General features: G+C 48.5%; 1 protein-coding gene across 9 annotated transcripts in view; it reads left to right on the top strand.

The window, feature by feature from the left end:
- FMNL2 (formin like 2) overlaps nucleotides 1-27,748 on the top strand; it is a 152,211-nt gene that overhangs the window by 106,462 nt on the left and 18,001 nt on the right. For all 9 annotated transcript variants that reach the window (XM_087734448.1, XM_087734450.1, XM_087734454.1 and 6 more), the window contains exons 7-13: nucleotides 2,125-2,233; nucleotides 3,467-3,543; nucleotides 5,969-6,062; nucleotides 19,696-19,770; nucleotides 23,813-23,923; nucleotides 25,461-25,610; nucleotides 27,574-27,675. In XM_087734448.1, coding sequence (XP_087590574.1) covers nucleotides 2,125-2,233; nucleotides 3,467-3,543; nucleotides 5,969-6,062; nucleotides 19,696-19,770; nucleotides 23,813-23,923; nucleotides 25,461-25,610; nucleotides 27,574-27,675 — 718 coding nt within the window. The remainder of the gene's footprint in view (nucleotides 1-2,124; nucleotides 2,234-3,466; nucleotides 3,544-5,968; nucleotides 6,063-19,695; nucleotides 19,771-23,812; nucleotides 23,924-25,460; nucleotides 25,611-27,573; nucleotides 27,676-27,748) is intronic.

Below are 27,748 nucleotides of genomic sequence, written 5' to 3' on the forward strand. Positions count from 1 at the left end.
ATCCTGATCTAAGGATTGCATCTCCTGTTTAATAGTCCTTGATGGATTTTTTTCCCCTGTGAAGTGGTGTAAGTGCTTTTGGAGCCCGTGCCAGGCTCTGGGCTCCGCAGCAGTCATGCCGAAGAGCTCCCGCTCGCCGGAGCACTCTGTGGAGGAGCGCCTGGAAAATCACCAGGTTTGCTTTGATCCTGCCGCCTGATAATTACACGTGACGCCACATAGTTCCCATGTTAGGAGAAATAATGACAGATCGTAACCCGTTGACTCCCTCCATGGCTCTCATACTTTCTTGGAGTGTTGGGATAGTTCTCAGATGGAAGAGCCTGGGTCTGCCTGTCCCCTGGGAGCTCTCCCGTTCTCCGGCTCGCCTCCTCACCCTGCCCTGGCCCCTGTTTGCAGTTGTGCTTTGAGTCATTGCGGGGTGCCAGCACTGATTTGTTTAACTCCTGGTTAGGGACTGGAGTGAGAGCTAAGGATGCTGCAATCCAGAAGCTTTCCCCACTCCCCAAATCAAAGAGAAGAGCCTTCCCATGTATGTTCCCCCGGCTGCAAGGGTGGCATTGCCAAGTGTGAGGCCAGCTGCAGTTGTCTGAAGAAGCCTTGCTTTTACTGGAGGTTGTATTTACTCCACCAGTCAAGCTCCATCTATGAATTTCTCTTTCTTCCCCCAGTGGCGTTGCTCTTTGCATAACAAATGTCAGAATTTGCACATCACTGCGCGTGCATCACGTTGTTTTTCTTTCTGTCTTCCTTTCAGCAGATTTTTAGACTTTCTTCCTCCATTTTCAGGCCCGAGTGTGATAGTTGGAAGTGCCAAAGGATTACTGTGCCTGCCTAGAGGTTTCATTAGCCCCCAAGCTGGCAAGCCGATGCCCTTCTGGTCTCTGCTCTCACCTGCATAGGTGTAAATCAGGAGCAAATCTCTGGATGATGCAGCCCCGTGACTAATTGAGAACCTGCTTGGACCTTCCCTCTGGGCTGTTTTTCCACTGTAATTTGGGGGGGTGGGATAAATACCATGTTTTTCCAACCCCAAACGCCACCCTTCACCGTCACTGTCGGCATCACGCGCGGTGCCGCCGGCTGGGGCTGCTCGGGGCAGCCCGCACAGCTTTGCAGAGGACCCCCGTGTCCCTGGCGCGGCCGGGGGGCCCGCAGACCCCCCGCAGCTTGGACAGGTCCCGTCCCCCGTGCTGTGCTGGTCCCGGGGCTCGCCGGGGCAGCGCAGCGGCACCGCGGCCACCAGCGGCCGATCGCAGCAGTTAGCGCATCACTGTCAAAAGAGTTTCTTGACCGTAATCATAATCCTCTCATTGCTTATTCAGTTTCGCGTATGTAAGAACATATACGTATTTCATATGGCAGCCCCTTCCTTGTCTCCAGTTGCCTGTGCTCAGCTCATGAAGGATGTTTTTTCTGAAAGAAAATAAGCAGTATCTCGGGAAGAGCTGAAATGTGGTTTTCATTTACTATGTCATAGAAATGACAGATTTAAAGATTTCCCTTTGTGTTTATTCTGGGTACTTATTTAATTGAATTCAAGGTTGATTTACCAGTTAGGGGTTACAATTAAAATAATTAATGCCTCTGTTCTGAGCAAAGTTCCTAAGGGCTGTATTTTCCTCAAATAATTTGGAGGGCTTTCAGAAAGCTCAGCTGCAGAATAGAAGAGAGGCACCATTCTTAAATGAAATGCAGCGGGAATTAATACATTTGCTGATGCCTGCAAATGCGCAGTTCCATTAAAAGTCTGGGCCGTTGCTCGTGCAGAGTAAAGTGCATGGAAGAAAACCCAGCACGCCTCTGGCTGTGGTGGGCCACGCGCGCCCCGAGGGTGGAGGTACCTGCCTTGGGATGAGCTGTGCTGCGCTGGCCCCGGGGCGGGCGGCGGTGCCCGGCGGGCAGTCGTGGAGCCGAGCGCCTGGAGCTTCCTACGCTGCCAGCCTGAACAGCCTGTCACCTTTTTTCTGCTTTTTTTGCTTTATTTATTTGTGTTGTCCGATGGTCGGCTGCTCGGCAGAACTAAAAGATGTCTGCGTTTTCACCCAGTGGAGTATTTCCATTCCTTTATTCTTACTGCCTAAAAATAGTCTTGTGATTGATGAGAGCTGTTTTTGTTTGCAGGTATAACACCTTGCCAAGCCGAAGAACACTAAAAAATTCCAGATTAGTGAGTAAAAAAGATGATGTTCATGTCTGCATCATGTGTTTACGGGCCATAATGAATTACCAGGTATTTCCCTTTTTTGTTCTTTTGGACCACATAACTATTTTGTTGCTGGGAGGAGGGAGGAAAAGGTTAGTGGTGAATTGTTAGGGTCAAACTGATGGAAAGGTTTGAATTCTTACTCGTTCTTAGGCCGTGTAGCTGGGAAGCAATATAACACAGTCCTTGCGTACCCATGCAGGTGATTTAGTACAGATGCGAAGACCCGCGTCGATAAGAGCATGTGCGTATCGGGCCCGTCCTGTTTGCAGCGATGGGCTCGGTTTGCACTAACTGATTAGACATGCAGCTACACAGCTGAAGTTATAATTTGTCTCAGTACTAGCACTTAGGAAAGATGAGAATTTTTCAGAAGAGCTACACACTGATGGAAAATCCAAGCTTTCGCTCGTTACGTGTTTATCGCAAGGCAATTGCAATAACTGCGAGTCAAAGAATAAACTAGACCAAAGCTAATCTTATTTTCATGAGTTTCTTTTCTCTTCAGTGGGATGCTGTGATCAAATGGCATGCCCAGGTAGCTCAGAGACTTGGGATTTTTTGCTAGAACAGTAACAGCTAAAAGTGACGTGCTTCAAAGAAAGGCTGTGGTGAACACCTTTATTATGAGTTGTATGGTCATACAAGGTATCTCTAACACGGCTGCGTATGTGAACTCTGCCCTTGGGGATATCAGCTCCCGGGATTTACCGGGTTTCGTACCTCTGATGGGAAGGATGCAAACAACAATCTTGTACTAATAACCAATACAGTATTTTCCAAAGCAGTTCTTTTTTCGTTTTTGGAGAGCAAAGCCAGCAGTACTCGTGCAGTAACTGCACGATGCGGTCGCTCTGTGGCAGCGTGCATGCTGGAAAAGAAGTGATTTTGGCAGCTAAATTGCAAATTCCACTTTAGAGAGTAAATGATGCACTTGACAGTCAGAAATAAAGAGAGAGGGAGGGGAAAGGATGAGCAGAGGGGTTGGCAGTGGTGTAGGAGCAGCTCTTGGACCCCGTTTTGTTGGCTGACATGGCCAAACCGAGTACTTTCGACACTGCTAGTGGCAGAGAAGCTGTCAGGTAGGGTGGTAGGTGGAAATGTGCTGGCTGACTGGGTAAACTCGACAACGTTTTGTTTGGCTTACAGCATTGTGAAAGACTGCCGCCAGATCTAGTTAGAGATACCTAATTTGTTGGATTTTAAAAATAATAATTTCAGTCTCAAAACTGAAACAGCATTTTCCCCTTCTCTTTTCAGTATGGATTCAATATGGTCATGTCGCATCCACATGCCGTTAATGAAATTGCACTAAGTTTGAACAACAAGAATCCCAGGTAGGCTGCACTTGCTTTTAGAGACTTTAAGAAGTAGGTAAGTAAAGAGTATATGGAAAGGGATTTTCAGGGGTATGTTCATGCGCAAACCTGTAGCAAAGTTCATACTTCATTCTGAATCAGATTAAATCTGTATTATGGTGCAAATAGATGAGCAATTGCCATCTAGTTCCATTGGTTTCAGGAGCTGCTGACTCTTCAGCTGAAAATGTGCTCCCTAAGCACTCCAGCTCTATTGCAGTGCAAAGACGACCCTGCTGATAACTAGCAGCTTAGCATGGGATTTTCCTGAAGAACAGGAAAGTCTTCTTAACTAGATTTTGTCTGAGAGGTCCTTAGGTTTGAATTTCTTTGAGAGAGGGTTTAATTCTTGTTCTGTACCGGGTTGCCGTTCAGCCCCAGCAGCAATGTTGTAATTGCACAGCGGAACTGATGGCTGCGAGGCTGCGTCCCCTCCGCTCCCCGCACACACTTGTGGCCCTGGCAGCCGCTTCCAGCAACGCCTGGAGCTGCGAACCTCTTGCATGTCTAACGAAACCAAATCTGACATACTGATGTTTGCAAGGAAAGGTAAAACTAGGGGATGAGACAAAACTAAACAGCACTATATATGTGTATATATGGCCTTTGCTTAGGCTGTCCACTTGCCTTACAGTACACTGCTTGAAATCTTGTCCTGATTTTTTGTAGGTGCTTCCTTCCTTCCTTTTATTTAGCCCTTAGTCAGCAAGCCTGGGCACAGCATACATGGGAAGGATATGGGAAGTTTATTGGTTTTATAATTTTTGGTGTCCTGTGCCTGGAAATCAGGTGATCAAGAGAGAGCCCAAGTTCTCATGTTTGAAAGAAGTACATTATTTAGATTTCTGTATAATAAAAAAAAAAGCTTTCAAATGTGGCTAAAATAATCTGAAGACAAAACTTAATGTTAGTGCTGTTCAAAACCTCATTTCTTTCTGGTTTAGCCCCATCATGATTTTTGAAGAAACCAGGGGTTTGAGTGCTTAGGGTTGTCCGAGATGTGCAAAAAGGGAAGCGGCAGCTCTGAGAGATGCTGCAGGGCTGAGCCCACCCCCAGACCGCGCACACCGCGGAGCCAAGAGCCGCAGGAGCGGGCAGGCCAGGTGGAGGATGGATGCAGGGACTCTGTCTCCTCTGGCTGTGCCCAAAGGGGTGGCAGGGACACAGCCTGTCCTCTCCCCGTCCCCACGCCAGGCCGGGGGCAGCCGGCGGGTGAGCGCTGCGGGCGGCATCGGAGACCTGGGCATCCCCCGGGCTCTCGGCTGGCAGCGATTGCTCTGCCTCCTCCCCGCACACACCGATCACAGCCCGCCCTTGGAGGGGAAAATACTGAAGATCTGTAGTAAGAACCCCTTGATCCTGTCTGAAAGAGCTTGGATTTTCTTCTTGTGGCAGGAAAAAAAAATTGATGAGTAAGAATTGAAAATGATACGTTTAAAATTTCCTAGGAAAGTGAACATTTTATCTGGTTTCCAAAGATAACCTTGACACTTTGAAAGCCAAAAGGTATTTCTTTTTCTGTAACATCTGGTTTGAGTCATGGCTTTAGCATGAGACTAATTTCATATGTGTCTGCATGATTTTAATATCTGTTCAGAGCTCATCTGACCATAAATTCTGGTTGGTGCTTTTGCCTCATGTGAACCCTATAAGAAAGTACTGGGGATTATTTATCCTGGAGTTACACTGAGTCTCTCGCATGCTTTCCTTTCAGTAATCTGTTGTCTTCTCTCATTAATATGCCTGTGTTAGCACTGCTGTCAATCAGTTGCCCAGATTTCTGATTCAAGAGGGGAAAGATGTGCTAAGGCATCCTATATTTACTTCAGTGAACCACGTCTTGTTTTTTTTTTGTGGCTATGAATAATACAAATTGTCGTAGAAAATAATTCAGATTTGTATCAGGAAAAATACAGATCTGAATTATATGCACACGCATTAAAAACTGGGCTCAGAGGATGTGTTGCGGTGAAGACAGCTGACTAATGGCTGATGTGCGGTGATCCTGGCTTGCGTACAACTGCCTCGTCTCCGGGCTCGTGCAGGTGAACTCTCCGGGAGTGCAGGCTGTCGAAGGCTGATGCGGTCTGCCTTTACTGGAGTTACGCAACTGCCTTTGGTTTGCTTGGATTTCCACAAGTATAATTTGTGATTTAAATTTTTGCATGTTTTGAGAAGCGTTAAAATGGGGGGAAACTGCATGATCCTGGGAGAGACAAAATGCCCTGGATCAGATGATGCTCAGCATTATGCATTTTGCAGGTTTACTAGTTTCGAGAGATTAAAAATACACAGGATGCAAACTACGTCTCCCCGTGCCTCTGCACCCCTTTTGCAAACAGGTAGGCAGAAGGTGGTTCATCCCCCGGTGGTCGTTGACTGTTGCGGTTTCTTTTCTTTGCAGGACGAAGGCCCTTGTCTTGGAACTTCTAGCAGCTGTTTGCCTTGTCAGGGGAGGGCATGAAATCATTTTATCTGCATTCGATAACTTTAAGGAGGTAGGTTACTCTGTGGCATTAGCGTTTGATGCACGTGTCGATAGTTCTCTTACATGGCGTTGGCTAGAGCTTTCTCATTCAGCTAAATTTCCTAGATTTCCATAAACTGCAGATATTCCGTAAGTCACTTTGAGCTGCAAAGAATCAGACGGTGGTGTTGATGCCATCATTTTGTGCACTTTTGCGTAAAAGAGCCATAATTCCAGCAAGATGAATCTAGAGTGTGAATTGCTGCCTTTGCTTTTTGGCCAGTCAAGCTGTGTCCCTGCAGTGGAAAACTAATTGAGATCTGGAGAGCTTTACTCCAGTTCTTCTGTCTCGGAACCCTTTTGTATGCTCTTAGATGAAACAACCAGGCACGGTGTATTAGATCTCCCATTTTCAGAGCCATTTACACAAGCCCTTGAAATGCAAAACTCCTGGTTTTACTATCAGTAGGAATTTTATTTGTGGAGAAATCACAAAATCAAGTCTCTGTGATGGAACACTGACTGCTGAAATTAATACAGCTATTCCAGTAGGCTCACGTGGAGCAAACTGGTGTCATTCGGAGGTATATACGTTCAAGCCTATCACATGTTTGCGTACAGTGGTTAACGGGATTTGAGAACATTGTACGAAGGTTCAGAAGCCCCCGTGTGAGAATCAAGTCCTAGAAAGCTGCTGTTCTGGTTTATTTTGAATGTTGGATATATGTGTGGATTTATTATCAAAGAACAAATGAATCTAGACTTACCAGCTCAAAAATGGTTAGACTCGATGAGTCCCAAGCGGAGTGCGTATAAACACGTAGCATGTTTTTCCTTAATGCCGCTGCTGCTATAAGTGGGCTAATGCAGCTGATCAACAAGCCAAGTTGTTAGTTTTTTTACTTTTTGTGTTTGGGGAATTATTTCTGGTGGGGAGATAGCAGTCTCTGATTTATATCCACTGTAAATATTTGCATGTCGTAGAGCTGCACCATAACTGTATTTCTGAGGTGCTCGTCATTATACAGAGCCAGAGCAAAAGGTTTGAAGTAATCTCCGGTGTGGGCCTGTTGGAGAAACCTCAGCTTTGCAAGACCAGACCTGTCCTAAGTGTGAGCTGTGTTGTGTACGTAGAGCTACCTAAGGACGGAGGTAATGGGAATGGCACGGCTGCCAGCGAGGCTTCCCCGGCTGTGAAGTGGAAGTGTTGTGTGGCCATGGAGAAAGCCTTGCTCCGGGGTTACACCAGCGGCAGGGAAGGTCAGAATAGGGAAGTAAGACATTCTGCTTCCAGCTGGGGAAAGGTCTGCAGTCCTTTAATGCAGGCACAGAACTGGAAATTGTAGTTAGGTTCTTTCATTTATTCATCTGTAGCCTTGGGCGAGCTGCCGGTGTCTTTGTCTTTATTTGCACCTTTGTGAAATGAAGGAATCGGGGAAGCAGATGCAGGTGAGATTGTTAGGAAGAGCAGTTGGGTAATACGAGAGAAGTGCTTTAAATAGGAGAAGCACTGTAAACATGCAAAGTACAATGTTGTTATTCCAGGCTTAAATTCTTCTGGCTTATTCCTCTATTACAGAAGAAATATGACTCATTAGGGAGGGCGGTGTGAGGGATTACAGATAAGTTGGGCAAATGACTACAGGCGAAATACCACTGGGGGGGATGGTCTGTAGGGCTCATTGAACAGGCCCTTTGCATGCCACAGGGAAGGACCTGTAAAGTCCCATTTGCTCTCTTACCTCCCTGACATCTTTCGTCGAGGTTTTGCTCCTTCATTTTCTTCCAAGTGCTCTGTCATCTCCCTTTTCTCCTGCTGATACTCAAAAATTCCTGAGTAACACATTCAGTTTGTCTGCCATTGTTTATTCCGTTCCTGTTCGATCAAGTCGTTCGCTGTAATGGAACTGCTGGATGCTGCAAGTGAAGCGGGTGTGCAAGGAGGGGATTTCACCTTTCGCAATTCCGCGTTTGGCTGTTTTCTCTCTGTCCCATTATGCTGCGTATTTCTTGCTCTGTGCTGTTGTTTTCCACTTTCCTCCTGGGCAAGTTTTCAGTAATGGTTTCAAGCCTTCATGTTTATAACTCATTCAACTGGTATATTAAAAATCTCTGAGTTGCTGACATGCGAAGTACCCAGGGTTAGATTTCTAGCAGCATACTTCCAATTTAAATTACTGCAAGCTCAATAATATTTGTGTGGCTTCTGTAACTATGCGTTGCAGGGCTGCCACAGCTTCTCTGTGGTTCTTTCATCAGGCACTGTGTGCATATTTAGGGCAGATTAGACTCATCGAACTAGATCTCTGCCACTCTATCTCCTTGCCATAAAATAACTTCAAAAGAAACCTGAACTCCTGCCTAACACTCACCCTGTAATAAAGTCAGTAGGGAAAACAGGCTATTTCGGACCAAATTCTGCTCTCATTTACATCAGGGTGAACATCAAATATTTCATCAGGCTTTGAGCTTTGCTCTGATGTAAATGAGAACAGAATTTGGTTCTCAGGGTCTGACTGAGCTGGAAAGCCGCAGTTGATCTGAATCTTGTCAAGAATTCTTTTCGAAAATGACTTTTCATTTGAAAATGATTTTACAGGCCAATCTTCTTCTGGCTGGGCTCCGATGTTCAAATGGAGGACGGTTTGTTTTGTTAAGCTGCCTCTTGAAAATTCTTCTTGCCCAGTGACTTCACCTGAAATCATTGATGCTTGCGCCTTGCAGACACAGCCCAGCGCTCGCTTGTCAGTGCAGGGTTAAGGTCGTGTTGAGCAGGTCACTTCTGAACACGGAAACACGGGGCTATTTCGAAGCCACCAAGAAGGTACAAGAAATGAGGAGCTTGAGATGGAATTGGATAAAGCAGAACTCAACAGGAAAAGAAAATCCAGGACCGCTGTTACTGATGGGGAACGGAGACCGGGAGAGGGAAGGAGTAGTTTGGGATGGATGGAAGGAAAGGCAGGTGTTTTACGCAAAGCTCATTAGAGCTGAGGAAACCAGGCTTCACGCAGTCGGGCTGGTGGTAGCAAGCATGAGCCCGCTCTTTCAGGCCGGTGAGTGGCAGAGCTGTTGAATAAATTTTTTTTTTAATTTTGCTGAAAGGCAGGAAGCGGTTACAATGAAATCCTTGTCTGTATTGTACGGAACGAGTCGGGAATTTTAAGGGAGACGTCAGTATTAGTTTCTCATCCGTCTTTGTATCTCTCCCTTGTGTTCCTTGTAACGTTGAAGGAGTTTGCATGTTGAGTACAAGCAGGGGCAGGTTCAGGTCAGTCTCTTGTGCACGTGTCTGCTTTCTGCAGCCTGCTCTACGTTTTGGGAGCTATTCGGCATTGACAGAACGGCAACTTCCAGCTCTCCAAGAGAGAAGTGTCCCAAATGTTCGCACGCCTTCTGGGTTTGGCTGTTCCTTCCAGGCCAGTGCAGATGTTGGGCGAGTCGTCCCCAGTGTCCAGCCTAAATTCAGCTCATCCATTTTCAGGAGGTCTTGCTCCGGTCTAAACGGGAAAGAAAGTTCAAATTAAACTGCGAAGACCCTGCCGCTGCTAGTTCCTGAGCAAGGTGGATTTTTGCCCCATCCCATGTTTCTGTTTTCGAAGGTGTTACTTTCGTAACTCTCATTGCTTTTGAAGTCCAGGTGCTGCTTAGCCTCTACATCAAGATCAGCCTCAGCTGCTCGGCTACGTTTGTACTTGCAGGACGGTCCGATCTCGGTTATGAGCAGCTCCAGTAGCCAGGAAGGCCAGCAGATGTTTTGGTTTGGCTGCAGCCGCTCTTGGTGCCATAAGGCCTCAAACAGCTTCCGAAAGGTCCCGGAGCAGAAGTTCGAGGGGGTTGTGGTGGGGAGCAGGGCTTTGCCTACAGTGAGCCGCTCCGGGTGTGCTCCGGCCACCCGCACTCTGCAGCTGGAAAACTTCCTTTTTCTGAGCGATGCTTGACCGAATTCTGCTGTATTTATGGGAAATAGTTTGGAGTTACTGTGCCCCAGGTAACCCACCGGAATAGCTGGGGCGTTTGGCTATTCCCTTATCTTTTTGATGCTTTCTGGCCCGTTGCCGGTTCTGTTTGCAGCCACCTCTTATTCCCAGGACCTCGCACTGAAGGCAAACGCTGCTCGAGTGGGATATCGCAGCCTTGGCTGGGTGAGCTCTTTGGCACAGCCGCGACCCCTGCCTTTACCCGCTTGCCAGTGGGCTTCCTTAGCAGTGTTCCCGGCCTTTCGTGCTTGTTCCCATGGGTTTGCCAGAACGGGCTGCGCGGTTTTATCCAAGTTGCCTGGGTTTGTGTTGCAGGATGAGCAAATGCACTTCAGCAGAATGCCAGGGGAAGAAAATGAGAGCGGAGTTAGCTGCAAGACAGCTTTGGGGGAGCTCCGGGGGTCACAGACCAGATGCTAAGAGCTTCTGCCCCATTTAAATTGAAGCAGGCTGAATGCACTGTTGAAAAACGAGATATATTTTCCTAATGCTTATTCAGAGTAGTTAATTCATTTTAATAGCGTGATTGCATGTGTGGGTATACAGAGAATTAAGCTGCCATCTTTTACTGCCAACAATAAAACTTTGTTTTACTGTTATTTCATCGCTTACTCCCCTTACTGTTTCCTGGAAATGCTGTTTTGAATTCGCAAAGGCGCATTGTGCTGGACCTGGGGCGCGTCGGTGTCCTGGTGACTCTGCCCGTGGCCATCGGAAGCGGTGAGAGCCAGCACGGTGCGAGCGCGTGGCTTCTCACACGCTGCTGCTCACTTCACGTAGACGCGGCGTGGGGACGGTGCCGCTTAAACTGCAGCATAGCCAGGCGGTGGTGACTCACTCAGCACCCAAAACGTGCATCGTTCCAAAGCTGCCCTCGCTCTCTCTCTATCTTTACTGATATCTTGCCATCATCAAAATGCTTTTGTTCATTGCTGCCTTGTCAAGGGAGGATGTTTTCATGTTGATGTGATTCTACAGATTGAGAAGATCTTTTAATCATCACTGCCATGGACTGGATACTTCTAATCTACTTGTATGCCAAGAGCGAATAGCGTAGGAAATGTTTTGCTGCAGGTTGGAAGAGGAAGGTTTTACAGAGCTGAGAAAAAGAATACGAGGATAACCACACCTGCTATTCTTGTGTTAAGATTTCTACAGTGAGATACAGGTGTCTTCAGCAGGTTGAAAATGCAAGTGCTTCTCATTGGAGAGGGCAGCTGTGATTTCAGTCGGCTGAACCCTGCCAGCTCTTGGTCCAGGAGGTGGGAAACTCTGGGAAAATTCGGCTTTCCACATGGCTGGCATCTTGAATTAGGGGAAAACAAATTTTAAATGTAGCAGAATACTGAAGGGGGAAATTTCAGTGCGCTGAAGTCCACAGATGTGTGCGACCTGACCTCCCCTCATCAGTGGGATCGGGAGCGCTGGCCACTGGCTGTCCCTGCCTGCCGGGCAGGTGAGGGGGCCCCGCGGGCTGGACCGCAGCATGCTGTCTGCCTGCGCAGCCACACGCGCCGGGCTCTGGCTCGCACCTCGGCAAAGCCACCCTCGGCTACAAGAGCAGCTTTGAACTCAGGGGGCATTTTTCTCTTTTTTTCCTATCTGAGTGCCGAAACCCCGCATTGCTTTGTGTTCCTCTGGGACGTGCAGCTCGTAAAGGAGTTTCTGCTCTCCTGGCTGACCTGTGTTATGTCCTGAAGACCAGCGTGCCGTTGAACTGGGGCCAGCTCTTTCTTGGAGCCCCTTCCCAGGGAGCCTGAAGCGAGCATGGATGGGAGCCTGCCTTGGTGGAGACCGTGGCTCGGACTCCTCAGGGGCCAGCTCCGAGCTGTGCTGTGGGTTAGGTCTGCTTCACCGTCAAGTTTCTTAGGGTTGTGTGTTCCTAGTAAAAATTACGTAATGCTTTGCCCATTATATATCCATATTTATATACATACATATATGTGTGTATATATATCCATATTTATATACATACATATATGTGTGTGTATATATACGCACCTTTGACTCTTGGGTTAGTTTTAAGGAACTTTTGCTTACAGTCAGAGCCAGAGTCTCTCAATCCCTTTCTCTTTAATCGTGGAAAGCATCACTGACAGAGCCTGGAGGCAAAGGTTTTAGTGCCCCGTATATCCCCAGAAACACCTGAATGAGCCTGACTGCACGGGGATACCACCACCCGAAACAAACCCCTTCCCGCTCAAAGCCTGCACATTTGGTCGCAGGCCATCATTACCAAACCTAAATGAGGATTCCTCAGAGCTAAGGCACAGAAATAACGTGGACGGGCGAATTGTGAGCAGGGTTGTGAAATCTGGTGAGAACACCCAGAAATAGAATTAACAGAAGAGTTCAAGTTCAACAGAGTTAAAGCTTGTTGAGGCTATGAGTGCTGAAAGCTGTTTTCCAGCTCGCTTATGGCCTTGCTCCAAAATGAAAATTTTTTGCGGCATTTCTAGTTAGCTGTTTTATTTACATGGTTTACATGTTTTTCATTTACTGAAAGTGCAGTAGCCAATAAACAAATAGTTTCAGTACGTTTACAGATGCATTGAAAAAAATCACAACCCAGCAGCGCCGATGTGATTGCATAATGAAAGCAGTGACAGAGAAACTGTGGGCGTTTTTGCAAACATGAATTTCCTCAGCTTTAGTGAAGATCTGAAAATGACAGTTTTTGAATGTACTTCACAGCGCTCTGAACTAACATTTTAACATTTTAAGGAGCACAATCTTAGATCCTTATGCAGCTTTTTGTTAATCTCCGTTTTAAACGTAGGAGAATTTACTTCAATAACAACTAAATATTTCTGGGAAAAGACCAGAGGACTCTGCCACTCTTTTTTTTTTTTTTTTTTTTTTTTTTTTTATAAACACAATAGTAGTTTTAAAACGGATCCAAACCGAGGAGGCAAAAGAATTGACTGGGATCTGTAGTGAGACAGAAAGCCAGCCAGAAATAATCCTGGCTCTCTGCAGGGAGCAATTCCTGACTTTGGCTCTAATCCAGCAAAGCAGTTAAATTGATTATTATACAAGCATATACCAGAATAATTGAATTCGGTAAGGTGCGTGTATGCTTGTGTGCTTCTTCATACGGACAACAATTTTAGTATTTAAAAATAAAAACAGAATTGAGGTGCTTTTCCTAAGATGAACCATACCTTTCAAGAAACCACTTTGTTTTGCTCCAAGACAAGAAGAAATGCCAAAAAAATAAATGGGAATTCAGATAATCCAGCAAACTTTTGGGAAGCTCATCGTCTGGTGGTTGTTCCAGCGTCTGAGCCTCCCCACGTGCCGGGGAGAGAAGAGCTGGCCTGTCTCGCTGGAGACCAGGGGACGAGGGAAGAGTGGGGTCCGGCACACCAGTGCTCCCTCTTGTTTTAACCTCGATGTAATTATGGGTTTGCTGCTCTGAAATATCTGACAGGTGAGCAGAACTGCCATCCCCTCACGCATCGCCTAGTTGTGACTATCAAAGCCGAGCTTACGGAGGCCGGGTCCTGCCGGCAGCGAGCTGAAAGGCGGGGGCACGGCAAATGAGCCTCGTTGTTTGCCTCCATCCATTTTCACTCCGGTGAAGTGAGACAATATTGTTCAGCCCTCAGTTTTCACAATGCTTAATTCAGAGTCAGGTTTCTCTATTTGAATAATGAATGGTGGTGCTGAAAACAGCAGTTCTGAATTATTCTTACAGGCCATTATAACAACTCAGTACTAGAAGAAACTGTTCGCGAGTGCTGGAAAATGCCAATACATTTGTTGTCTTTTGCACTGCAGCAGCATTTTGAGTGTGCCTCAACCCTGCTGGTAGAGAAGTAAAAGGTATTTTAACCTAGTTAGTATTAAATAACTGTTTACTTAACCAGTAACTTATGGGAAAACTGATTTTTTTGTTCTTCAGCAAACTGCAAAAGTGTCAGCGTGATCAGTCCAAACAAAGTGTTTCTGTGGAGCGCGGCTTGCCGGTGGTGGGATCTGCTGATCACAGTGGGCTGTTGTGGGGGAGAGAAAGCCGGCATTGTGCCGCCGGATAAAGGAGCACAGACAGGAGAAAGGGTTCACAAAGGGTCCGATGAATTTTTGGGTTGCATATACATCAGGCTATTTACAACACCATACCCAGTATGGGCTGCGTTCGTGTACACAGTGCATATTTGCTGTGAAATCGTGCTACTCTGTCTTGCTCTTACAGAACTCAAAAAGTTATTGAAGGAGGAGGGAGCAGCTTAAAACAACCTTCGGGCAACACATGGTAGATGGTAATTTTAATGTTTGCACTGACAGAAAATGTCCTGTGTTGCAAAGCTTTACTAAGGTTTAGGTGGTTTAAATTTGGTACTTTGTTTTCCCTGCCTTGAGGTCACTGTTAGCTGCCTTTGCCATGCCAGACCGTGTTCACCTCGAGTGTAAATGCAGCCAAAACGATTTCATTATCTGTATGGAGTCTGGGACCGCCAGGCGTTACCTGCTTCCTGGCACAGGAGCATTTTGTGAGGCGGTGAGCTTACTAATGTCTTTTCTGCGAACACAGGTTGCTAGCTCAGAGCTGTCGTTCTCTCTCCCCGTTGCTGACAGACCGACACCGGCATCGAGGTGGTTGCAGCAGGCAGCTCTGTGTCTGGATGGGGCACTGCACCTCAGGCTTAGGAGCATCAGTCCTCCAGATGTGGAGAGGAGAGCGCTCTGGCAGCTGTGTCTCGTGGTGTGCCTTCTGTACCGCCAACAGGCTGCAGCTCCAAAGCCCGAAACACTGCCTGTGTTCGCTGCCATCTCCACATGGAGCACACTATATTTGCTTGTGGTGAGGTTCAGTGGCGAGCTCCATTCTCCAACAAAATGAGGTGGTGCTTCACGTTGTTAGATAACTGTCTGAAGCAGGACGACGATGGATGTGCGTCTATGAGCCTGGATTTTCACTTTCTGCCTGACACTGCACATGAAAACATCTTCAGGTTTTCCAGAATAACCTTGGTGTCTTTTGCTGTCTGCCCAGGACGCCTTTCTGGAGCATCTTACAGAAATCCTGCCACGGGCGCAGGAGCAAGGCGAGGGCTGTCGTAGGTGAACTTTGCTCTTGGGTGGTCTGGATGTGATCTGTAAGACCTGAGGGCATTGCCAGCTGGATATGGATATAATCATCACTAAATTTTTCGTCACGGATCCTTTTGCTTCCTTACAGGATTGCATTGTACCTGTGTAGTAGATCTGTGGCGGGCTCACTTCGTTAGCACCCGGAGCCTTCCCAGAGAAAGGACCCCTTTGTGGGTGGTTTTCCATAAAGCCACATTGTTCTTCTAGAATGACGTGGGCTTAATGCCACCTAAAACGTTTTTTTTCACAGCCTAAGTAGAGACAGAGGTTTTTTATAGCTGTGGTAACCCATTTAATCTTGCTTCTTACACAGAATAATGCTAATAAAAGAAAGATCAGCCTTTCTTAGTCCCAGCCATACTTTCAAATGACAGACCTTGGAAATTTATTCAAATATAAATGGCAACATATGGTTTTATGTGGTGGGATTTGATTTCAGCATTCGTCTTGGATTTTGGCCAATCTTCAGGCTGTAGGCTTCATCTACAGTTTCACTCTCTTTAATCTTCCAGGATAAATTATATCATTTCATGAAAGTCAGCTCACTGTCTCTTGAAACGCACATGTTCCCAGCCCTGACTCATCTGATGATAGTGTGAAATATCTGCGAGCAGCCACCGAAAGCCGCAGGTTGTTGTTGCTTTTCCTCTCGCTATTGGCTGCTGCATCCCAGCCAGCCGGGGCTGCTTGCGTCCCGGGATCGGCAGTTCTCTGCCGGGGCTGTATCGCTTCGGGTTGCTCCTTCATTTAATTAGTCGGCCATAAATGGCTTGTAGTTGTTTATGTCAGCTTTTCTCATCCATGTGGAACGGTTTACATTAGATTTCCCAGAAATCAACCCTTCTGGCTTTTATTGTTGAGTGATTGTATGCGCCATTGTTATGTTTATTTCCACAAGACATGATTTTGTTTAGATCGGCTCCATTTTTTCTGAAGTGGGTACAAGAGAGATGTAATTGTTAGAGCTCAAAGTTGAGGTGAACCTCGTTTTTTTCTTTTGTTATGTTGACTCTTAATGGTTTTGTGGGGAGGGGAGAGCATGGAGAGCGCCAGAAGAATTTGCAGTTGGTTGAACTGAAATACCATCCCATTTACTCTAGCAGGAAAAAAATGCCTTGGGATAATAATGTAGGGACGGGTGCATCGAAGCAGCCTGTGGTGCAAGTCAAGGAGAGGGTTCCTTGGGTCAGCTTTGAGCGGGAGTTGGATCAGGCCCAGCGTACGCCTCCAAAATCAAATTGTATCAGCGGGCAGCTGCTGCCTTTGATCCTTACAGTGCCAGTAGCTTCCTGAAACTCAGCCAGATTCTGCTTTTCTCTTTGGCTCTTCCTGATGGAGGTCGGCCTTTTCGCAGCATTTCGTCTCTTTTCCTCCTGAAGGGCGTGTTGCTCCTGCATGGAAGCGTGTGCGTCCCGGGAGGGCCGTGCGCCACAGCAGAGCTGCGTGCCTGCAGCCTGCCAGGAGCATTTTTGGTGGGCCCCCGGTAAGAGTGTGCCTGGTAGGGCATTCGTGGGGAGTGCCCAGAGTAGGTCATGCTGCATGTTCGATCAACTTGAGCTTCTTCACGACGAAACGATTCCTGGTCCTGCACGCGGAGAGCGGGGGAGCCGGACGGGATGTGTCATCTGGCGCGGAGATGCTCTGGTCCCCGCCGGAGCGCGCTCATCCCACCTCTCGCTTTTAAATGCACGCTTGTGAAACCAGGGTGGTCATGCCAAAATGCTCACGATGTTCTCCCCGTTTTCCCAAGGGTGCTCCTGGCCATTTTGGATTTGAGTTTGGCCATTTGGTGGCTTTGCAGAGCCTAAGGCCCTTCACCGGTGACGCCAGCTGCTGCAAAGCAAACGTGCTTGCTCGCTTGCCCTCAGTTTTCGTCGGAGCTGCTCTAGCCGTCCGCAATGTGTATGCGGTGTTTGGGCTTTGATCTCCCAGCAAGGCAATTCCTGACGCTGTAGGGAGGCTTTATGAGGATTACTGCTGAAGAAAAGCCCGAGATTAGACTGAAGATTTACAGCCTGAAGCTGAATGGCACTGGCTCTCCAAACTCACCCATCTTTTCGGTGTCCCAGGGACCCCACCTCTGCCAAGCAGAGAGCCAGGTCATGCCCCTTGCACAACTGCAGGCAGGCGATACCAAGGAGACTTGCCCCATCCAAGAGCGGGGCTGTCTCAGCTCTGGTTTATTCTATCTTAGACCTTAATGTGTGTTTTATGGGCCTAGTGGAGCAGCCCACGTAAAGGCGTTTAATGCTTCAAAACCACTTTCATGGCATAGGCTGTAGAGAGAGCCAAGTCCTTTGGGTTTAAGATCATGATAATTTGCTTGACCAACAAGTGTAATCTGTTTTTCATGAGGGTGCACGCGTTGTTATTTAAGTCTCTTTATTCTACCTTGTGAGTCTTTAAGGTTCAGCTGGAAGCATTTAAATACAACTTTAGCAAGTGCTTGTGTGGACTTCAGCGCCCTGCCTACCAGAGGCTGCGCGAGCGGGGGTTGCCGAGCCTGCATGGAGCCCATTAGCTGCAACTTGTGGGATTGCGGCCGTGAATATCGATGGTAATGTTATCAAATAGTTCACCATAACCAGTGTCCCTGTCCTCTCACAGAGATCGAGTGGCAGAATTCCCATTGACGTCGGGTACTGACCACAAATATCTGAATAATAACCCAGTTGTGGCAGTTTTGCTTCGGGATGGCAGAAGATGTATCGCGTACACCACAAGTATGTTTTATTCAGTCGTAACAGAGAGCAGAAAGCGTGGGGAGAGGTCACCCAGCAGGCCCCTGCTCGCAGTGCTTCGCAGATCTCGTGGTCAGCTCAGCTGAGGTCCCACTAAACTCGGCGTGGCTCCAGTGAGGTCTGCTCAGTGCCTTAATCTTTGTGTAGGTACGTGCTATAAGATAGACACAGTTAGAAAGAGGAAGCTGATACGGGAGTAGTAATAATAATGCATACTTTGTAAAGAACTTGCTTTTTGGGAGTATCTAGAAACCCCAGCTGGGGATTTGGTCTCCTTGTGGGAGACACAAACGTAGAAATACGTACAAAGAACTGGCCCCTGCCCCAGAGAGGTTAGTTTCTACAGAAGAAGTAGCCAGTGCTCCCGCCAATCCTTAATTACCGTCGGTTGGCTCATTTCACATAACTACTGTGCCATGAGCTGGCCCCTAAGGGAAGCAGCAGCTGATGTCTCGGAGGGGTCTGCTGCGTGGAAGCTGGTGGGCCCTAACCAGACAGCCCGGCTTGGAGGTCCCACTGCTGTCCCCCGTCTCCCAATCAGCAGCACCCAGCATTCCCGGGACATTTGGGTGCAATCTGGCTAAGGAAGGAAGGAGCCTTGGGGCTCCCCGAGGGGTTCGTTCCTCAGCAGAAGGGAGGTTTCAGTCCTCCCGATGACAGGACACTGCTTTTCAGGACCTTTAAGGAGAAAACAGCTTCTTTCAGAGCTTCTCCTGTGCCTCTGCAAACAGCCAGCATCTGAGGAGGGTGAAGCTGGGAACGGCGTTTGACACTGTTTGTGGGTGGATGTGCCTACCCGGGCGCTTACAGCTCTGCTCAGAAGAGCGTGCCTGTGCTCTTCTGCATTCACTGCTCAGTTTGACACCAAAATGAGAAGTCAGCTCATGGCGCAGGGTACGAGGAAGCTCCCAGTGGATTCGGGAGCATGTGGGACCCTTTGCACTGCCCCCATCGCCTGCCATCTGACGGTGCTGGGACAGTCGGGCTCGCTGGGACGGCTGTGTGCGGGGCAGCTGCCGCGCACCGGCTCCTACCCCTACGGCTTAGGTGTTCGGTGTAGTCCGTTCACGCGGGGACAGAAAAGATCCCCCGAACGATGCACCGCAGAGGGAGGAGCTGCGGTTGCTAAGTAGGGGGGACGGGGAAATGGGTGCACCTCACGGCGCTCACCTCTGCTCCCTTTCGCTTTCCAACTTATTTAATATTTTGGAATTTTGGTGTGGATTACTCTAGATTGTTTGTGTGCTGAGAAAAGTAGGACTGAGCCAGAGAAGCTACTGGGAAGTAATAAGATTTAAACAGTATCCTGAGACCTGCTTTATCTTAGATCTTATTTCTCCCTCAAGTTGCTTGTGTTGCCTGCCAACACCCCTGTGTTACGGCTCTGTAATTCTGACCAGCTGATAGTTACACTGATGTATTTCACTCCTCATTTAGCCGGTGATAATTTTCTTTTTTTCCTCCCTGTAATTTGTTCTTCTTCCTAATTACATTATATTACAGTGGAAAGCCAATTCTGCACTGTAAAAGAGGCCGAGTCTTCCTGTGGCGTAGCCTGGCGCAACTCTGTTGCTTGCATTCGTACCATCAGTGGGTATGATTAAATTTTTAGGGGGAAAAGAGATACAAAGAGTTATGTTATAATTGTACCTGACCCCTTAGACTTGCAGCGCAGGTGTTCACCTGTGATTTCTCCGTTGGATTTGTCACGAAGAAGAATATTTTTAACAAGAGAAAAAACCTGGGCGGCGAGGTTTTGAGCAAGCAGATGAGCTGTTTTTTAAATGTTTCTCCTACTGTCTCTTGCAAGCTGTAGTTTAACAAACACGTGGTGATTCTTTTGTAGGTGTGTGGAGAGAAACAGCGCTTTGAGAAGCTGATGGAGCACTTCCGAAATGAAGACAACAATATAGACTTCATGGTGAGCGCTGTTTATCATCAGCAGACTTTGGTTTCCGTTTTTACTGTGTCTGGCCCTGTTGTCGTGGGCGGAGGTGTATCTGCCTTCTGATCCTTGGCCTAAAATCACCACAATACAATTTTTTTATATTCCAGACTACATAATGTGCGTTTCGTTTTTAGCTTCAGTTCAATTCAGTTATCTTCAAGAAATGCCTTGTACCGTAGTGAAGGTAAGAGGAAAGTGGCCTTTTGGTCGTGTGTGCTATTTCGCTGCGGCAAAGCAGCAGCTTCTGCAATATGAAGATGCGTGTTCTGTCCGTGTGCCAGCATCCTCGGAGCCACAGACAGGGAAGTGTGGGAGAGACTCGCTGCAGCTGCTGTCTGTCCTTATCCGCCGATAAATATAGCAGTAGTTTGCACCACTTTTGGTTCCTCAGCGTGCATATGCATGATTATTCACCAAATCCACTTCCCCTGGAGCACAAGAGGGAACGGCGAGAGAGGAAGCTCTGGCTGGCACCCGCAGGCACCAGCGCCAGCTTGCACCTTGGCTTCACCTGAAAGGCAGAGGTCGTGGCAGCAGGGATGAGCTAGCTGGTTACCTGTCCGATACCAAACATACTTCTGTATCCGTTTTTTTAAAGTCTATGGCAAGTGAGTGCTCGTGTCAGAAGTGTAAGAAATTTAAGTCCTATTTTTAATTAGAAAATGGCGTGGTCAGTGCAGTCTGCCTTGCACTGCTCGTGGTCGATGCCTCGGATCTGATGTGGTCCTGTTTTGAGGTGAGAGCAGAGCAGGAGGGCTTCCCACCCGGTCACACTGGCTGGTCTGCTGAGGCCTCTGTTAAGCATCTGTGAACACTTTATACTGTTTAAGTGCTGAGCTTTGTGTTAAAGACCTCTTTCTGCCAGGAACTGGGTGTTAAATCAGCCGTGTGGTGTTTCCTATAGGCTTTGAACGCTGGTGTCAGTGGCTTGCAGCCCTGATGGCCAGGGCAGGCTCGCACCCTTGAGGGGACAGCAGAGTAAAAAGGAGATGGGGTGAGCAAGATAGGATGGCCTCTTTCTTGTATTTAAAAAGAAAAAAAGTTACAGTGATCCCTGCAATTTTACTCAAGTTGGCAAGCTCTAACTCTCTGATGTTACAGTTGGTTTTGCTCCTAATTACCGCAGTCGCAGTAAGGACATGTTGGTAGTCACAGTATACATGAAGTATTCTCAGATGTACAAAGAGTTTAGTCTGTAGTTTAACAGCAAGATTTGTCAGTCCTCAACACCCGACCCAGTCATTTTTCCTGTGCTCACAGGGAGGGGTAATCGTATTTGGGGAGTGGGAGAGTAGCACAGCTTCATGCAGCCTGGAAGCAAGACGGTGGCAGCAGCTGTGAGCTATGGGATTTGTCCACTGTTTTTAAAAAAAAATCATCCCTCAGCTTTATTTAAGATACTAAATGGTGTATTGTAAGGATATAATAGGGAATATGCATGAGAGTGTGGGTCCGTACCAGCCCGGTGAGCTGTGAATATTCAGCATCCATCTGGATGGCCTGTAAGAAAATTCCCTGGTCCTCTCAGGCCAAAGGTTGAAGGTAGTGGTGAAATTTGCTTGAAAAAGGATATGTTTTTTTCAGGACTTGCCCAAATGCTAATAAAATCTGCATCTTTGGGCTGCTTCCGCCAGCTACGGGCTTGACTATACGACAAGCCTCAAGCTAGAAGAGAGAGCTCATGACAACCGATTTGGCAGATCCGCTTGTTCTTGTCGCCATCTGGCCCTAATGAGCTCCGCGTGCTGCTGCGAGCGCTAGCGGACGAGCGCGCTTTGGGGGGTGAGCGGGGAGCGCTGCGGGAGCCTGCGGGCCGCACCACGGCATGCCCAGGGCAGGTGTCGCTCCTTTCCGCAGGACAGGATAAAACGGGGGCTGGAGCCCAGGCTCCAGGATGTACGTTAAAGCTTGAGTAATTCAAGGAGTTGCATTGACAGAACATAAACGAAGAGCTATTCCTGCAGGACCTGGCTTCCGCGTTGCCCTAAATAGAGAGCTGTCTGGGAAGCTGTAGCTGGAAGGGGCCATGGTTAGTTGCATGGATTGACAGGGAGAAAAGAGCAACAAAAAGGCAAAAGTATGTTAGAGAAGGTTCCTGTTGTTGACATTGACTTACTTCATTTTAAAAGCAACTTTCTTAGATCAGTTTTCTTTGACTTGATAAATTCCTTAGTTGCGTATGTAAGGATCTGAGAAAGGAAATGAGAATTTGGCCCTAACATCGTGAGAGCCAAAGCAAGTATAACAAAAGCGCTTTTGAAATAAAGGTATTTGGCTGTGGGTGATTTGACGGGACGGCAGGGTTCAGCTGGCCAAGGCCAGTACCAGCACTGGGAGGAACCACAGCTCGCCACAGGAACTGGAAAGGGTCCTGCAAAGACTCGAAACCTGAAGTTAGGTTTCCAACTGCCTGGATCGGGTTGTTTGTGTAAGAGAGGGGTGCACACCAAGAGGTGGGGATGAGGCATCACAGGAGCTCCTGGATGGGTCCTCAGACCATCTTCCTTCCTCTCTTCCTTGGGGCTATCCCTGGTACCACTCACAACTTTGCATTATCTAGGCTTAAAGTCATTTTGGAAACAGAACGGTTAAAGCTGGTCAGGGTCTACGTGGGAAGATGTAGCTGAAAGGTTTTGACTGACCTTTGTTGTGTCCCTGTGGTCCCCGTTCCTCCAAAGCTGGGCAGTGCCAGGCAGTTCCACCGGGAAAGTTTTTATGGCAACTCAGTGGCTGCTGGGAGCTCCGGCTGGAAGGAGCAGCCGGGTGCATCCCGGCCAGACCTGTAGTCAAAGGCCACCAAGCAGCAGATGCCTGCTCATGGGTCTATCCTCTGGGCTCTGTAGCAGATCACAGAGAATGGGCCACTTCCCTGTAGCAAACCAGTGATCCAGCGAGTGCCTTCAGTCCGTTCTTCCCACGAAATGACCCAGAGATGTGGGGTCTCCTGGAGGCTTGTGTTACAGGTAAAATCAGGTTGCTTTGATTTTATCTTCTCTCAGATTCATTCTAGACCTACTGAGGTCGAGGACATGCTCGAGGACATGGTTTAGTGGTGGGCTTGGCAGTGCTGGGTTAACGGTTGGACTCGATGATCTTAAGGGTCTTTTCCAACCTTAACGATTCTATGATTCTATGAGATGCTTCCCAGCCCTGTTGAGAAGCTTGGTGTTACCCTTGCTGCAGCGTTGCTGGCAGGATGGGGTTCTGCCCTTGAGAAGCCCAGCAAGGACTAGGCAAACCCTCTCTGAAAGCGGCTCGGAGGATGACAGGCGTGATATCTGTGAGCTGAAAGAGGGCTGGGGATGCTTGTGCAGGGCAGGATTTGGCCGTGCCTTACATTCAAGTAAAGGGCAACCCTTTTGGGGTCTGCAGCCCGATTCCTGCCGCTCTGCGGGAGGTTCCCCCCACCGCTCATACCGCTCGCGACCCGCTTGGCTCGAGAGCCTTTCCCTTGGCTTTGCTGTGTTGGGACGCGTTTGGATGCCAACTCCTATGATCTGGTCCCTTGTTCAGTTACCAAACCACAGCTTTGGAAATATGCTTTCTGCAAACAACAAAGCGCCTTTTGTGAAAGTCCCGTTTCCTAAGCTAGGGGTTTCAGTTGCAAAATTAATCTCACTTTTACAGGCCGTTTCAGAAACAGCATTGTTTTCTTAAAGAGCTCATGTGCTTGTATGGTGTCTGGCTGTGCGAGCTGGCATGGAAAGCGTTTCTGTTCACCGGCACGCAGTAAAGGTAGACTCTGCAGACATGACTTAATTTCTGGAACCCGTGTTTGCCTTTATCACAGCAGACAAACACCCCGTAAGCCCAAATCCAGCACCGGCTTGGAAAAAAGCTGCACAAGAGCGGATCACGGTTTCCCCTTGGAGTAACCACAAGGAAATGTGGTCATTCGCTGTGTCTGACCCATGGGGCCCCGGGAGAGCCCGCTCCGACCCTGCGCCCGGGGCTTTCGGGGGGCGGCCAGGGCTGCGCCGTCGCCTCCTCTCACGTGCAACGCTTCTCCTTGCAGGTGGCCTGCATGCAGTTCATCAACATCGTCGTCCACTCGGTGGAGGACATGAACTTCAGAGTCCACCTGCAGTATGAATTTACGAAGCTCGGCCTGGACGAGTATTTGGATGTGAGTATGAGCCGGGTCTCTACGCCTCGCAGCGTGGGTCTGCCCTCTCGGCGAGGCTGAGCTCTGCCTGGGGGTGCGGGCTGGGGCCACCCGCGGCCATGGAGGGTCCATGCCATGTCCCCCAGCACCGCCGCTGCCCAGCCTAGCCTTAAACCTCCTTAAACCCCCTCAGCCGAGAGCTTTCGGGAGGGCAGAGCAGGGTTTTCCCATAGTCTCCGCTAAAAATGCAGTGCCTTGGCCGCTGGCTGGGGGCTGTGGCCTGGAGCCACCCCTGCAGAAGAAAAATCAGCTGCAACTGACTGCAATTACAGACTGGGAGCTAAATTTGTAGCTTCGCCTTATAACAAAGGGAGGATGAACCGCAGTCGTCCTTGCCCGCGCCACGTCCCTGAGCTCCAGCCGCGGGCTGCAGGCCTCGTGTCAGCCCCAGCTCAGGTACCGCCAGGGTCCCCTCCGCCTCCGTGTGAAAAAGTCCTCCTTTGGGTTTCCTCCTGACAGCCAGGCATTTTCTGGTGTCCTGTGGGAAATCCTCGCTTTCAGAAGAAAGCTGCTTTTCTATTTCCCGTTCCGTATTTTTCTCTCTCTCCCTGTGCCCTTGGGAACACACGCATGAAAACAGTGCTGGTGTTGACGAGGGATTGATTTGTCCCTGCTGACTTCTGCTCAGCAGTAACCGGGAGAGAGGTTTTTTGCTGTCTGCAAGAAGTATTTGTACATGGTGCTACCAAGCGTGGGTCTGTTTGGGGTCCCAGGACGGCACAAATCCTGCAGTCCATCGGGAGCAGGCAGAGCAGTTCAAAACATGCTCTGATGTTCTCTTTGGAGATAAAGCCTGCTCATTTTGAGCACAGCAAACCCAGCACGAGGTCAGCGAGAGCAATTGGCGGATTTGCTCTGGGCCACGTGGCTGCTTTGAAGCCAAGCACAAGGGATGGCCTCACCTCTGCCTACCAGCCACGGAGCCAGTGGCCACCACGGGCAGCAGAAGGGTCAGCCCCGCCGCCCGCCCACCTTGCTGGCCTTGCACCATCCCAGGGCCCGGTCATGGATGCAGAGCTTGCCACAGTCAAGCAGCAAGCACGGAGGAAAGCAGTAGTATCCTCTGTAGTAACATATGAGGGTGGTGAAACACTGGCAGGGGTTGCCCAGAGAGGTGGGAGATGCCCCATCCTTGGAAACATCCAAGGCCAGGCTGGACGGGGCTCTGAGCAACCTGATCTGGTTGGAGAAGTCCCTGCCCATGGCAGGGGGTTGGGCTGGATGGCCTGGAAAGGGCCCTTCCACCCCAAACCATTCTGTGATTCTATGATAAGATAAGATGCTGCGTAGCTTTATTTGAAAGCTCTGGGTGTTTGGTCTTCAAAAATGACTGTTTATCACTTACGACCCCAGCTAATGTTAAAATGCAAAGTGTTTTCCTGGGTGATGGAAGTGGCCTGAGCCCCCGTCGCTCTCCCATCCCATTTGCCGTCTGTGGCCCTCTTGCTGCGAAGGGCTGCCAGTGCTGAGTGACACCCTTGTCTCCTTGGATTTACAGAAACTGAAACACACAGAGAGTGACAAACTGCAGGTGCAAATCCAAGCTTACCTGGATAACGTTTTTGATGTGGGAGCTTTACTGGAGGATGCCGAAACCAAGAATGCAGCCTTGGAAAGAGTTGAAGAACTGGAAGAAAACATTTCCCATGTTAGTACCAAACTTTGTCACCTTTGTCTCTGAAGCAGTTCAGAGCCTGCTCTGCGCAGGGGCTTTGCTACTGCCCGTTTCGGGAGGTGGAAGCACAGGCACAGCGGGGCTGCAACCTCTGGGCTGAGGGTCACTTAGAAAAAGCCTTAGGACTGCGGTGCTTCTGTATTGGGGGAATAATCAGATATTTGGCAAGCGAAGGAATTCGAGAGATCTCAGGCAGGTAAACTTCCTGGGAGCTTTCATGCTATATGTTGAACCTCATATTCTGCATGTTTTAGTTAACAGGTGCCCCACTGGCTACAAAGATTTGTTCATAAGCTGTTTATTGACCTGATGAGAAAATACCTCATTCTGTCATTTTATTTACTCTCCTATCTGACACAACCCCCAGCTTCTTATAAAGCAGCAGCATTGCCTTGTTAACGTGGGGCTTGACACGCCGTTTTTGTGCACATCAAGGGACAGCTTGGCCTGTGCTGCGCCGTGCCTGCCCCTCCATGCGCTTACATGGCCACGGCTGCAGCGCTCGCACACCTCGCTAGCGTCGGCCCGTTCATCCCCCGAGCGCCGCGGTGAGCTGGGAGGGGATGGACCCCGGGCGGGGGCCCAGCCGAGCAGAGGGGCGCAGCCCCGAGGCCCTGGCACGGCAGGTTTGCAGCTGCGCAGGCTTCAGCTTCGGTTCGGCTGCCGTTGCAGGTGGAGTCGCTTGGTGCACGGAGCCTCTGCAAAGAGTTCTCTTACGAGCTGGGAAAGCTAATTTGCATGGAAATTGCAAATTCCTCAGCAATGCAGTACTGGTAAATAGAGCAGATAACCATCCTGTCTGTGTCTTAAAACATTACTGGGCTCCGGAGGTAAGGGACTGAAAAATAGTGCTGTGCAGGTATTCACTGTTTGCTCAAGGCTTTTCTGTCCCGTCCCTTTTTGGTGTCAGGTACTTTAGTCCAGAAAACACGGCTTGGCTGTTTTAAATATAAAATGATTTCCATGTTAAAAAAACAAAACATAAAAGGGTCATTCTGTTACCATTCCTGTATGGCCGCCACTTAGAATAAATACGTTCTTAAAACAACTCGCTGTGCAGTATTTGCCTCTCTCAGGTGCTCTTCTGCTAGAGAAAAGTGATCCAGTAGAAATGGCACCATTTGCTTCATGATCATCTCCTTTTAGCTGCTTGGAAGCTTAATGGTTTACTCTGGTGGCACATTTTTAAGGGCTTGCTTCTGATCTCTCGTTACATAAACTAGACTCATCCCAGGAGTGTGGACATAATTTTCTGTCATGTGCTGACAGAAATACTAATAATAGAATTGCAGAAGTTTTATCTCAAAAACACAGCGACTGACACCACCTCACCACCTCTGCAGCCTCGCCTGAGTCGGCGTGATTGGTGGTGATGGAAAAAGCCAGCAAGAACAGCGGGGCTTTCAGATCCCAGGTTTGCGGGGCTGGCAGAAAATAAAAATAAATCAAAAGACCATGGGGGAAAAAGAAAAAAACACGTCATTCCTTACTAATTAAATTAGCCTCATTGTGAGAGGTGATATTTATAGGTTCCACCATTTCAGCATCTATTCGTTTTGCAACAGTGCCACTGTGGTATTCTGTGGGGTTTCAGGGTTTCGGATCAGGCTTGGTGTGTATGAAAATAATTGCATTTTCAGTACTTTATTGTAGAGTAGGCTTTCTTACCTGGACGGGTTCGTAGCTACAGTCCAGCCAGGTTCCCTGCTGGTCATAGCTGAGGGATAACATTCATCATCAGAGGAACCTTCACCGGGGCACTTAGCGTCCCCCGATTGCATGCAGGAACCCTCTCTCTTTCCAAAGAAAGACTTCAGGGTTTGGTAGATTATCGTTAATGTACAACGTACCACTGCTCCGGCAAGCGTTCCTGACATTTTGTTTGAGAAAACTACTGTTATCCACTTATATGATCTGTTTCTCTTTTGAATGATAGTTATCTGAAAAACTCCAAGATACGGAGAACGAAGCCATGGCAAAGATTGTGGAACTGGAAAAACAGCTTATGCAAAGGAACAAAGAACTGGATGTGATTCGGGTAGGTGCGAGGGGAGAGCTCTGGCTGGGTGCCACGCTGCAGGGTAGCGATCTCCTGTGCGCTCTGTGTTTGG

Source organism: Nipponia nippon, unplaced genomic scaffold, assembly GCF_047370975.1.
Source record: "Nipponia nippon isolate SJK-2023a ecotype South Korea unplaced genomic scaffold, ASM4737097v1 scaffold_5, whole genome shotgun sequence".
Taxonomy (NCBI): domain Eukaryota; kingdom Metazoa; phylum Chordata; class Aves; order Pelecaniformes; family Threskiornithidae; genus Nipponia; species Nipponia nippon.